Source organism: Drosophila eugracilis, unplaced genomic scaffold (genome assembly GCF_018153835.1).
Source record: "Drosophila eugracilis isolate 14026-0451.02 unplaced genomic scaffold, ASM1815383v1 contig_2154, whole genome shotgun sequence".
Taxonomy (NCBI): domain Eukaryota; kingdom Metazoa; phylum Arthropoda; class Insecta; order Diptera; family Drosophilidae; genus Drosophila; species Drosophila eugracilis.
In genome coordinates this window covers 1,819,155-1,832,399 of record NW_024573038.1, presented here as the reverse complement: position 1 = coordinate 1,832,399, position 13,245 = coordinate 1,819,155, and the positions used below count along the sequence as shown (strand labels likewise).

The following is a 13,245-nucleotide window of genomic DNA, read 5'->3' as shown; positions in this document are numbered from 1 at the left end:
AAGCTCATAAGCATTAAAGGGGACCGGCATCCCAGTGCCTCGCTTTCCACCCTACAGATAAGCCCAGAGCAGAAATTACTCGGAGTGGCTTGATATTCATTATATTTACTATATAAGTGGCGGTTCCCATCGCCGAAAGCTTTTGTCTGGGAACTGAGCTTGAACTACGCGACTTGCCTGAGATCCGCTTAATTAGCCAGGAAATCCCAAAAGTGTCAACACATCGAAAAAGTTCAAAAATAGTATCCAAGTTAAATCGTAAGTTGAGCCGATCTCAGCTCGGCTTCCATATCGGAGAAGCAGTTTGTTCGAGAATTGCACAAAACAGATTTGATTCAACTGGCAACGGAAGCGGCGTGCGATAAAATCCCACTGCATTTGCGAAAATAAATCAAAATGAAGGCTTTTTTTTGGGCTTTCGTGGTTTTATTGGAATATAACCTCCAGCATGTATATGCTAAGACATTAACAGGCGATTATATAGGTAAGTGAACATCATCAGTACGAATATTAGTGCGCAAATACATATAATCAAATTACTTGCAAATGAACTATTTGGTAAGTAAAGATAAGTCTCTGATACCCAATCTTGCCTTCTTGTTATAAATTGTTTGTTCTGTTGAGTTCGCAATATGATTAAAGTGTATATAAAAAATTTAAGTATTAAATAATAAAATATATGTGTAAATTTAGCTTAGATTCTCTACAACCAATACCTTCTATTAACAATTAGTATGTACAAATTGCTTAAATTGTATATAAATAGCTCATAAAAGCCTTTCTTTTTACCATTTAGACCTCCTCGAGATCAATGATAATGAAGAGTTTCAATGGGGGGAACCTGAAAACCAGGCATACGAAAATCGCACAGGGGAACACAAAGTCGTTAGTTTTCTATCACGACATCGCCTTAACAAGCGGCAGGCTCCGACTTCGCAATTACTAGTGAGTCATTATTTGATGCTTACATAGATACTATATTTGAATAATGCATTGTAATAATAATACAATTTATTGTCACAGGAGAACAAGGATTATGGTCCGTGCAGCACTCCTATGGGCGAATCTGGCCGATGTCGCCACATTATATACTGTCGCATGCCAGAACTTAAGAATGATGTCTGGCGGCTTGTCTCTCAGCTGTGCATCATTGAGAAGAGGTATGTGAGTTCAAGGAATATCCTCTAAATATAGAGAAACTAAAATTAAAGTTAATAAGTTTCTTGAATCTATATTATTTAGTTTTTTAAAAAACATCAGTATGGAATCAACTTAGCAAATACATTACATCAAAATAATCTTTTCTCTCTAGCGCCATAGGCATTTGCTGCACTGACCAATCGACGAGCAATCGCTTCAGTCCGCAGATCGTGACCAACCCGGACACGGATGAGCCGCGCATTGTTAATAAGCCGGAGCAGCGAGGCTGTGGGATTACCACCAGACAGTTCCCGAGGCTTACTGGCGGACGGCCAGCCGAGCCGGACGAATGGCCCTGGATGGCAGCCCTGCTGCAGGAGGGACTGCCCTTCGTATGGTGCGGTGGAGTCCTGATCACCGATCGCCATGTCCTTACTGCCGCCCACTGTATCCACAAGAAGAGTAAGTCGGATATCTTCGTGCGTCTGGGCGAGTACAATACTCATATGCTGAATGAGACGAGGGCGAGGGATTTCCGAATTGCCAACATGGTGCTCCACATCGATTACAATCCGCAGAACTACGACAATGATATTGCTATAATCAGGATCGACAGGGCCACGCTGTTTAACACCTACATCTGGCCAGTTTGCATGCCTCCAGTGAACGAGGATTGGTCAGACAGGAATGCTATTGTCACGGGCTGGGGCACCCAGAAATTTGGAGGACCTCATTCCAATATTCTAATGGAGGTGTGAATTAACTACATGAATTACTCATTTATACAGCATTTATTATTGTTTGTACATATTAGATTCTTCGACTTATGATTTTAGAACTTTCATTTAAGTTTATTTTTAAAGCATCGATCAAAACAACTTATAATTCTCGTACCTTTAAAATCAGCAGTTTATAAACATTTTAAAGTACCTCATTTTATAGTAATTGAAGAGTTTAAGATATTTATTATGTAGAATGGAAAACAATTCTGAGTTCATAGTGCAAAATTCCTTAAAAATAGAAATACAACATTTAATAATGAATTCTTACGACTTTAGGTCAACCTGCCGGTATGGAAACAGTCTGACTGCCGGGCCTCATTTGTACAGCACATTCCGGATACCGCCATGTGTGCCGGATTCCAAGAAGGAGGTCAGGACTCCTGTCAAGGCGACAGTGGGGGTCCACTTCTGGTACAACTACCCAACCAACGCTGGGTCACTATCGGCATCGTGTCTTGGGGCGTCGGTTGTGGACAGCGTGGTCGCCCGGGTATCTATACTCGTGTGGATCGGTATCTGGACTGGATTCTGGCCAATGCAGATATTTAGAGTATACACAAGACTGTTTTCAGTTCGTCAGTACATTCAATTTACTTGGCATTTAGTTTAACAAATGCTTTGGTCTAAATACTCTAATTAACCTGGTAACGATCGATATTAATAAAAACTACGAACACCCGATTCACCCCCAAGCTAAAGCTACGATTAAGGCCTTGACGCCGTTTTTGCTGTGGCCGCGCTAGAAACCTTTTGCAGGGGCTCCTGCTCTACCACGTTTTTCGTCGTCGTTTCGGTGGCATCAGCAAAGGCTATTTTGTAGACATCCTCGTAGGTGGTGGCAAAGTGTACTTCCAAGCCTTCGGTAATGTAAGTGGGCAATTCTTCGAAGTCCTTTTTGTTATCCACAGGAAGGATCAGACAATTAACACCACTGCGACGGGCCTGGAGGGGAAAAATTTAAAGTTTTAACGAAAACGACTTATTTGACTTCTTATTTAACTTACAGCAATAGTTTTCTCCTTAATGCCACCAACGGTCAGGACCTTTCCCTTTAAGGACACTTCACCCGTCATAGCCACATCTTGACGCACTGGCTTTCCGGTAGCCAAAGAAACCAGGGCTGTGATGATGGTAACTCCTGCACTGGGGCCATCTTTTGGCGTGGCACCTTCAGGAACATGGAGATGAATGTGTCTGTAAAGCAATAAAATATCATACTAAAAACCCTGCCTTTGAAGATTAAAAGTTAAAACTTACTCTTGCTCTAGGAACAAATTCTTAGGATCCAGCGCGTATATAAAGTTGCGCGCCACTGTCAAGGCTATCTGCGCCGACTCTTTCATGACATCTCCCAAATTTCCAGTGATGTGTAGAGTTCCACCTCCAGCCGTCGAATCTGTTTTTTTCTCTTGGCGTATGTGCCGCCTGGAAGTCTCGATATACAGCGATGAGCCGCCCATGGCCGTCCATGCTAGACCCATTACCACGCCCACCGGTGTGGTGGCGTACATGCGATCTGAGCTGAAGATCTGCTTGCCCAGAAATGTGGTCAGGTTATCAGCATTTACCGGGAAGTGCTCACCCTCCTTCTTGACCAGTCGGAAAGCCACCTTGCGGATAACTTTCTCAATATGCTTTTGTAGATTTCGCACACCAGATTCCCGGCAATAACTTCGTATTAGCATATTTAAGGCATCCTCGGTAATGTTGATTTGCTTATCCGTTAATCCACAGTCCTTCATGGCCTGTGGCATTAGGTACTGACGAGCGATGGCGATCTTTTCCTCAGCCACATAACCAGACATCTCAATCAACTCCATGCGATCTCTCAAGGGCTCGGGGATAGTGTCGATCACATTGGCCGTGCAAATAAATAGCACTCGTGAGAGATCCACTGGAACATCGAGATAGTGATCTAGGAAATTCGCGTTTTGCTCTGGATCTAGAAGTTCCAACAAGGCTGAGCTGGGATCTCCCTGGTATCCTCTAAAAAAGGCATTAATTTAACTATGTTATATTTTAATATGAAACCTTCCACATACTTGCCGATCTTGTCCACTTCGTCGATCAGCACCAGTGGATTTTCAATCTTGGTCTTCTTCAGGCACTGAATCAACTTGCCCGGCATTGCTCCCACATAGGTGCGCCGATGTCCTTTGATTTCGGCTACGTCTGTCATTCCACCAACACTGAACCGAAAGTATTCTCGGTTCAAAGCACGAGCAATGGACTTTGCTATGCTAGTCTTGCCTACACCAGGTGGCCCATGGAAGCACAAGATCTTTCCCTGGGTAGTACCTTTCAGGGAACTGACAGCAATAAACTCTAGGATACGCTTTTTAATATCCTCCATGCCGTAATGATCGTTATTCAGTATTTCGGTGGCCTTCTCCAGACAGAGGTTTTCGGTGCTAATAACGCCCCAAGGCAGAGAGGTGAGCCAGTCAAGGTAATTACGGGTTACGCTGAAAATGTATGGAGATATTAGTTTTCTATATAACATGTGTAATATCAATTATTACTTAAACTCAGAGCTATGACTTTCGAGGAAGTTCAGTTTGGTTAACTCTTCATCAATGACAGTCATTATGCTTTCGGGGACGACTTTATCCTTCAGTTTTTCGCGATACTTTTCGCCAATTGCATCCTTATCGTCTTTCTCGATTCCCAGTTCCTTTTTGATAACCTTCAATTGCTCTTGGAGTATATACTTGCGATGCTGCTGCTTGACCTTCTCCTCAACCTCACGCCCAATTTTTTGTTGCAATCTTGAGAGCTCCAGTTCCTTTTTAAGAAGAGTTAGGGCTAGTTGCAGACGTTCTGGGATCTGTTAATAAGATTACCATTACTATATACACTTTTGTTTTTAGTATAATTCTATTTACATCAGTTTCCTCTAGGATCTTTTGGAGCTCAGCTGGTTCTCCTGCTGAAAGTGAAGCACCTAAATCACACAGATAAATCGGATTGTCGACAACTCGTTGGTTTTGATGAAGCATTTGCTGAAGACTCTCCCTGAAGATAGCATACGAGTTAAATAATCAATAAATTTCAACTATTACTCGGTTACCTATATAGCGGATTCATAGTGATAATATCTCGAAGAGTCTTGATTATTTCTTGAGTCAAAGCTTTAACCTCTTCCGTTTGTTTGTAAATTGGTTGCTTAACATTTTCCACTTCTACGATAAGAACAGGAAGAGCGCTGGGCGCGGATTGTGCGTCCCCTTCTGATGCACTCGGGGATTCTACTTTCTTTCCTTCAGTTGGGGGGCTTGGTGAACTAGCAGACTGAACTTGGCCTGACTTCAGTGGCGGCTCCAAAGTTTGGTTTTGTACCATTTCCTCTGCGGCCTCCGATTCGCGTAATTTTCCAGCCCGACCCCTAGGTACACGGCCGCGAGGCTTACGGGCTGGGTCGTATCTGGACTTTATGGGCGCCTCCTCCGCCTGATCAGTCGTTTGATCTTCAGCTGGGATTTGTAATTTGACATTAAATAGTGGATAGTGCAAAGTTGTCATTTTCACTAAGAGCAGAAACACATATCACATATTTGGGCGCTTAGTGTGTGTATAGTCTATATGCTTACCGGGCTTTGGAGGTGGAACATCCTCGACTACCTGGCCAGTGATCCGAATACGACGATGAGCCACCACAACCATACGAAGCTTGTCACCCAGATCCTGCAGCTCTTGGATTTGTGCAAAAGTTCCGAGATTGTACACATCATCCAAATTATGGATCAGCTCCTCTTCGCCATCTGATTTCTTAAGAAAGACGCCCACATATGGTTGATTTAGTTTGACCTTACGGCGAAGCAGATCCATGATGACGGGATTGGAAACCTAGAAATATTTAACTTTCATTAACAAACCAGTTTACTGGAATTTTATTATAAGTATATCGATTTTAAGTTCTAAAACTATTTATTAAAGTGGGAAACCAACTTAATTGACTATTAAGGAGAATTAAAATTTAAATAGTTATAGATTTAAAGTGCACGATATTTAACATCAACAAGACTTAATGTGTTTCTTAACATTTTCGGCGTATACACTATATACTTTATCTAATATTGGCTCAGATACTGATAACAAAAACTTTCGTTATGCTCATTCATTAACTCTAAGTAACTGATGAAATTTATTGATACTCTGTCGCACTATTTCCAAAAGGTTGTACCTAAACACAACATTTTACAATAAAAATTACCTAATTAATAATGTACGATTGAATAAGAAATAATTACTTAAATAACATTACCTCCACAATCTTCATGAAACGCGGAAAGAGAGGATTCTTTCGCATGGCCAGCAACGGGACATGTGGCCACACATCCGGCACCGCTACAGTGGCCGGCAGCTGGGAATCCCTATCGGACATCAGCTCGGGACCTTGACCTTCCGACATCAGATCCTCGTCGGAGTCGTCTCGCTTACGGCTGTAAAAGCGCTGTAACATTAAATTGGCTCCGTTACCTCGCTGGAGACGCGTTGACCGATCCCGGCAATATTGCATCAGAGAACTCTGGGCGGATCGATTTCGGGTCCACAACGATGTCGAGGCGATGCCTCTCATCAGAGGACGCACTCGGATAGCGCGGGCTAGCATCTTGATGACAATTCCCAATCGCAATTTACTTAGAAATATCTAGAAATGGTATAAAAACAATTTGCAGTCCTAGTGTGTGAGGAGTGATTATGTGACGGCTGGCGAAATGAAATGACAGCGGCTGTCAGTGTTGCAAAACGAATGCAGTTAATGCTGCACAGTGGAACATTCATTAACTTTCAAGCCCTATAAAAAAATTATGTTTGAATATTACTAAAAACTAATCAAAATTATTTGCTAAATGTAAAAAACAAACTGAAGTGATTTATTTCCTTCAAAACCTTTCCATTTGAAAATGTTGTTTAATTAACCAAAGTTAGCTTTGAAATTAAATTTTTCTATTCTAATCCAATTCTCTTAAACACATTCATTTGATTATAGCTGTTAATAGTTAACTTTCTAACGCGGTAAGGTTCTATTTAAAAATTACCAAAGTCTAGTATTTGTAAGCCCACTTTAAATTAGTGTTGATAACCGGCGAAAAATAAACGGAGGGCAGGAAGAAGCATCGGAGGTTTTAGAAAACTATATTTTATTGCATTTAATCATGGTTTCCCGATTTGACCAACAGAAGACCAAGCACCAGCTCTTCCATGTGTCCCTCAGTCTGGCTACCATCCTGATCTGCATGGCGTATATGCAGTATCGCCGGAATTGGGCACATCTTGGCAGCTTCTGGGACTCCTTAGTGGTGCCAATCGTCTTTATCGGTGAGCTGCTAAAAGTTATATTGGCCCGATTCTACGAAAGGGTTGAGCATTGTTCCCTGACTGTCAAACAGCGCCAGAAAAAGGCCTCGTACTTTACTGCCAGGGAGATCCTCGGGGGATTCACCGTTCAGTTTCTTTGCACTCTGCTCTACGCGTTTATATGCATCATTTTGGGAGCCCCGGTTCTGGGCAACTACGAGGAGACCTTCGTCCTGGCTTTACTGATGACCCTATTGACGGTGTCACCGACTGTTTTCCTCTTGGGGGGCGGCGGAGCCCTTCAAGTATGCTTCTGCGAGAGGCCAGAATTTGTGACGAAGTGCGAGGACACTGCGCTAAATCTGTTTAAGTACAATGCACTGGGCGGAATCCTGGGCGCTTGGGCCGGAAGTGTGGTGGCTCCTCTGGACTGGGGACGCGACTGGCAGGCTTATCCCATTCCAAATATCATTGGCGCCCTCTTGGGCAGCGCTCTGGGCAATATATATGCATGTACGCACGTCCTCTATGCCACGGCACGTGTTTACATGACCAAGAAACGCACTTAAGCCTACCAAAAAAGCTATTAATCCTGCCACCAAGATTATTACGTTGCGCTGCCACTGAATTCCACAAACTCATTTATTAAGAACCACGTCATCATCTCGTCTAGTCAGCAGCTTAGGAACTACCAAAAAGCAATTAACACTTTAATGTTACATGTTTAAGCATTTTAGTAGAGTGTAATACTAAAGAATTCTTTTTCTAAATCAATCAATTAATAAACTAACAAATTATAAATTTAATCACGAGCGTTAAGAAGCACTTTAAAGAACTTAGTCCAGTCTATTATATGCTAAGTGGGTAAATATAAGATTTCGCAACGATGAAATGTGTATGTATGCCCTTTTATTTTTAAAACCGAACCTTAAGGATTGCAGATTAAATGATTTATTTAGGGGTTTAAGAATACATGGATCAGTGAGAAAATAACGTGCCTTTAGTTTGCGAGTTCTCGATTTTGTTCAGGATGGTATCTGATCAAGGACCAATCAATTTGATTCATTTTAGAATCTTCAACTTAATGAAAATATTTTAAAACAGAATACAAGCTTTAAGCTTTGACTGCCATCACAAAGCTCTCATCTTCCAAAAGACATCGTTGGCCTACATAGTTGTCGTTGGGCTCCCAGTAGTCCTCTTCATCAGCATCAGCCAAGGGCTGCCATGCCTCTTCATTTTTAACCGCACTGTCAGGAAGTGTGAATTCTCGTCGATTAGAGTCGTCAGCAGATTGCCGTCTCCGTACAAAAGTCCCTATTGGCGCCGCCGGACAATGCCCAGTTTCAAAAAGTTTATATAGCTTAATAAAGTGCAAGCCACAGGCCAGGCGTTGTCCCTCCTCCCTGGCCACCAGGGCACTCCAACTTAGAGCCAGAGTAGCATGTGGAATATAGTCAGCGATGCTTGCGTTAAACTCCTCCGTAGAGATATTGGTATTGAAATACACCGTCTCCTCGTTAGTAAGGAAGCTGTGCCGTTCTTGTATCGTGGGCATGTGCTGCTCCACTTGCTGGGCGTGGTGGGCAGGCAGGATCTTTAAATGAGATAGTCGCGATTGTAGCAAGGTTTTGATCGATGGAATGTCTTGGAATTCTTCTTTTTTCTCCTTCTCCTGCAGGCGACACTGAAAATTGCAGCATATGGAAGACTTGAGGCACTGAGGTCCCGCCTGTCCCTTGCTGACTCCCATATTGTTCATTACTATAAAAAAATAGAACTAAATTACATGCCAGTTTACCGTAGGGATTTTAGAGAAAGAACAAAATGAAGTACCAATGTAAATAAATCTTTTAAAATTGTGTAAGACTGCTAAGAAAAATAAATATGTTTTAACTTACTGTATAACTTATCCGGATTCAAATTAAATTCCTTGGAGTACAAGGAAATCGAGTTGACATATACCTCCGTATCTTCAACCGCATGTTGGTTCCTAACGTTCACATCTAGACCAAGTTCATTGGTCACCGCGTTACTAACCACACAAGTAGAGTCTGCCTGCAGGCAACTTTCTACCTGTAGCTGCCAAATATGGCGAACCAAGCGATATTTTATGGGTGAATTCGATGCGGATGGCAAGGAGTAGTAGAATAGCAGGCGTAATGTAAACGGGCCTGCTTGGTGTGGAGCCTGCACCCACATGGAAATTGTTTGAACCTGCTGGGCATCTAAGGCAGCCTGCCCGGGGTGGTTAAGTAGGCGGTAAACTCGCTGTCCACGGATTTCCTTATCCTTTACGAGTTTGTCATTGGATAGATTACGGAGGGCTACGATAATAATGCGATAAATAAATCAATATGCATGAGTTCTAGTTAAATATTAATACTTACAACTCATCATAGTCAGTGGCATTTGACTGTGTTGATCAAGGAGGGACAAGCATCGCGGATTATCGCATCCCAAGTAAATTTCCTCAATCGGAGAAATTCCCAGATTTCGAAGAGTCACATAAACTGGTATAATTTCACCAGCTAAAAGTCGACTGGGAACAGGAGTAAAACTTACATTCATGGCGGGCATTTGTGGAAACAATTTAATAGTTAATCTATTGTCCAAAACAGTCTGCGAGGATTGCTTGGAATTGTTAGGTCTGATCTTTTGCGCCTCGAACTGTAAGGTACCTAGAAGGCTAGCTGAAGGATCCACACCGGCAGCTACCCGACAAACAACTCCCAGAACAGTCAGACGTCCGGTCAACTTGGGAGTCAGTTTAAATTGCAAAGTTTCCTCAGCCTGTTCGGCCAGATTGATAGTTGCCACGCAACTTGTTTTAACTGCTGCTCTTACAGCTATTTTGCTAGCACTATCAGATGATTCCTCATAAATACAAGCATTTGACAGCACCTCTTGATTATCCAGAGTCAGTTTCCATAGTAAATCGATTTCGGAGAGAGCTATCCCACAACGAACGCTATTGGAGAGGGTAACAGCCAGCTCGATGGGTTCCCCCTGCACTGCAACTGGAGTTTCCATTGCAGGCTGCTGCTTGGTGAACAGATATCTTGAGGGTTTAAACACGAATGGCTTATTATTGGCAGCCGTTATCACTAACATCTCTTCAATCTTGTTCCAAATTGACTCATCTGCTGTGAGATTGGAATTAATGTTTATGTTGGTGGCCGGCACCTGGGGCGCTACGGCCGATGGTGATTGCACTAAAGTTAGAACACGAACGGAAGATTGCACTACTTGAGGTAAGGCATGTGGTAGTAATCCAAGTTCAGGACTTCGCTTCAGGAGTTCCTGAAATAATAAAATTAGGTAATTAAATAAATAAATTAAATAAAAAATTGTATTTTAAAATCAGCTTACATTCTGCGTCTGAATGTACTCTTTCAGAAAACTGGTCTGTTGCTGCGCACTTTGAAGACTTCCAGGTCTCAGTAAATGGGCGAATGACCGACTGGCCTCCTCAAGTTGCTTTAGCATGTAAGCCTGTTTAGCCACTGTATACTGAATGTGGTCTTCGGCCAAGCTCCACTCGCGCTTCTGGAAGACCTGGTACGCTTGACGATAGCAACGGTATGCATGCTTTCTTTGACCAGCTCGAGAATAACGATTTCCGGCCAACACAATATGAAAGGCATATTTCCGGTGCATTGGAGGTTGAGTCACCAAGAAACAATAGGCTGCCTGTTCCAGCAAAAGAGCTGAACGAAGATCAGACTCCTCATTGGTCATGCGAATCAATTGCTTAGCCACTTCGCTATATAATCGTGCTGTTTTCAGACACTCCATGCTCAAGAGCGTTGCTCTAGTGGCAAATTGCTGCAATCTATAATAAAAAAAACTATCGGAATTTGCTCTCAAAGAAATATTATAAATAACATACTTGCACACTGTGAGATAACAAACAATCGCGTCTTCCATATAATCATAGGTCTTCCTTTGGGCAGTACCCAACATAAAGGCAGAAAGGGCAGCCATTTCCAATGCCCCCGCGTAGTATTGCCAGGCTGAGTCTGCATTAAAATCTCGTTTTGCCTGATGGTAGGCTTGAAATGCCAAATTATAATGGCCAAACATAAAATAGAGATCGCCCAACTTTCGAGTTTGCAGCTCTGCAGATTCGTTGGTATAGCTATGAAAGTAAAGTGATGATATTAGTCAACCACAGCAAACGACATTCTTACATGACTGCATTTTGATTGTTTGCTCCTGCTCCCGGCTTGCTGGTAACAAACCACCTTTTAGTGGCGCTTAACAGAGATTTGCTGACACCCTTTTTGTTGGTCACTCCCTCGGCAAGTATGGCCACCAGATGCTCAATATAGGGTATTAGCGCACGTACAGCATAGTCCTGAACAAAGTGTCGCAGATTGTCAATGTCCCTATTTGTCAAGCATCCGCCATGTGGAGCATCGGCCTCCAATTCATTCGCCCACACATTCGGATTTATAGTTTGAGAAGCAATACTTTCGCTACTAATGCTGAATTTCGAGTTAATCGCCTCCGTCGCACTCTCCTGCATGGGACTCAGAGGGTGCATCATGGCCAGATCGGAATCCTGAACATTGACACCTTCCAGAAGCTGTGACATCTGCATCGCAGGCATACTGATGACAGAAACCGCTTCTTGTGGCGACTTTGGTGCACTTAGATCCGTCGAGGGCAGATTTGCATCGCTTTTCGGTTGCCTTTTGATAAATGTTGTCCAGTGATCTGGAACCTCTGCTGCACTTTGACCATCCAGAGAGTTGATGGAAACCAGAAAACACTTGCTATCTCCGAAAGTGGACTTGAGCAGTTCGAATCCCTGTTGCGCCTTTGACAAATCCCCCTGGCTAGCCTCGTGTAGCACCACGTAGCTATTAAGTACCTCAGTGGGATGGAACCACTTGGGCAACTTCTGTGGCGTGATACTCTGCATCTGTTGCACACGTTGTCCCAGTTTATGGGCTGTTTCCACGATCTGGGTATCCGCGCTGGACAGGACCAGCAAGCAGCTCAGTAGATGGCGGGTGAACTCGTGATCCGCCGGGAATTGTACAGTCAAAAAGGTCTCACGCCATTGTTCGAACCACGGTTCTGATGTGGGCAGCTCGAGGTCTATGTCAGCTGAAAGAGGGTGGTAAGATGGGTTAGCGAAATGTATTTCCCTGTTAATAGACACCTTACCAATGGTGGCCAGTCTGGTTTTCTCATTGTTGGCATTTGTCACAGACTCATTAAGCATTTTTCTGGCCAAAACTGTTTGGGGCGGTCGCCAGTCCACATCACAGAAATTAAGGCGGAGTCCACGAACGGATACACTCGTCCCAGAAACGTCGCGAAAATGTGCTGAAATATAATAAAAAATTCGTTCAGCTTTTACATCTTAAATTAATTTTAATAAAGAATTACATAAATAATTAAGATGAGTTACCAAAACAAACTGAAAATCAGCAAAACATGTCTAATTCCACAAAAATGTTATTTTGTGGCTTTTATTGGATTTGTTGGCCAATACTGGGCAAACAGAGTATCAGCCACCGCGCAAATGTGTGTGTTGTTCTGCAACAGCAGAAGATAACACTCTCGGATGTAGAAAAAAATACATTAACAAAAATATTCAAAGCCAAATATTGGATAACCGAGACAAATGGGTAATGGAATTCTATCACATGTGTCCTATTGTTTTGACCCCATCTGTGAATTGTTTACCGCACTCGTACATACCCCATTCCACATCCCAATTCACTCACCATCGTTTGGCAACTTTGCGAACGGTTGCAGAAGCTCCACGAAGGATAAATTGTTTCGGTGGCAGATCTCGTCAGCCTGAGGACTGGACAGCACGCCGATCAGCGGCGAGAAGATGTTCCGGATTATGTCGCGCGCATTGTAGTTCTGGCCCGTCAGGTGCAGCATTACTTCAACTATTTACAAAGAAAACCCAGAACACCACGAATTGGGGGAGCAACTAAAGCTGGTACTAAGATCGAAAATGTATCGATACTATCTATGCGGCAAGCTATTGGCT

General features: G+C 42.9%; 4 protein-coding genes across 5 annotated transcripts; 2 read left to right on the top strand and 2 right to left on the bottom strand.

The window, feature by feature from the left end:
- The first annotated feature begins 70 nt into the window (after positions 1–70).
- On the top strand, positions 71–2,603 carry LOC108108762 (venom protease). The gene is made up of 5 exons (XM_017216929.2): positions 71–484; positions 797–945; positions 1,024–1,160; positions 1,313–1,892; positions 2,199–2,603. Exons 1-5 carry the CDS (start codon positions 397–399, stop codon positions 2,469–2,471), a joined length of 1,227 nt encoding a protein of 408 aa, XP_017072418.1. The 5' UTR covers positions 71–396; the 3' UTR covers positions 2,472–2,603.
- On the bottom strand, positions 2,495–6,651 carry LOC108108761 (lon protease homolog, mitochondrial). 2 transcript variants are annotated; one of them, XM_017216926.1, is made up of 9 exons: positions 6,187–6,651; positions 5,513–5,768; positions 4,993–5,449; positions 4,808–4,937; positions 4,445–4,749; positions 3,965–4,387; positions 3,180–3,908; positions 2,927–3,116; positions 2,495–2,864 (listed from the first exon to the last, which is right to left on the bottom strand). In XM_017216926.1, exons 1-9 carry the CDS (start codon positions 6,532–6,534, stop codon positions 2,628–2,630), a joined length of 3,075 nt encoding a protein of 1,024 aa, XP_017072415.1. In that variant the 5' UTR covers positions 6,535–6,651; the 3' UTR covers positions 2,495–2,627. The 2 variants fall into 2 exon arrangements, with proteins under 2 accessions (XP_017072415.1, XP_017072416.1); XM_017216927.1 differs by having other exon boundaries at positions 4,993–5,395.
- A 348-nt stretch (positions 6,652–6,999) lies between these two features.
- On the top strand, positions 7,000–8,029 carry LOC108108767 (uncharacterized protein C1450.15). Its single transcript, XM_017216934.1, has one exon. It carries the CDS (start codon positions 7,082–7,084, stop codon positions 7,790–7,792), a length of 711 nt encoding a protein of 236 aa, XP_017072423.1. The 5' UTR covers positions 7,000–7,081; the 3' UTR covers positions 7,793–8,029.
- A 129-nt stretch (positions 8,030–8,158) lies between these two features.
- LOC108108766 (trafficking protein particle complex subunit 8) lies at positions 8,159–13,205 on the bottom strand. Its single transcript, XM_017216933.2, has 8 exons — positions 12,968–13,205; positions 12,402–12,563; positions 11,417–12,341; positions 11,116–11,364; positions 10,596–11,058; positions 9,614–10,526; positions 9,125–9,550; positions 8,159–8,987 (listed from the first exon to the last, which is right to left on the bottom strand). The coding sequence occupies exons 1-8, from the start codon at positions 13,131–13,133 to the stop codon at positions 8,338–8,340; spliced, it is 3,954 nt and encodes a 1,317-aa protein (XP_017072422.1). The 5' UTR covers positions 13,134–13,205; the 3' UTR covers positions 8,159–8,337.
- Positions 13,206–13,245: the final 40 nt, after the last annotated feature.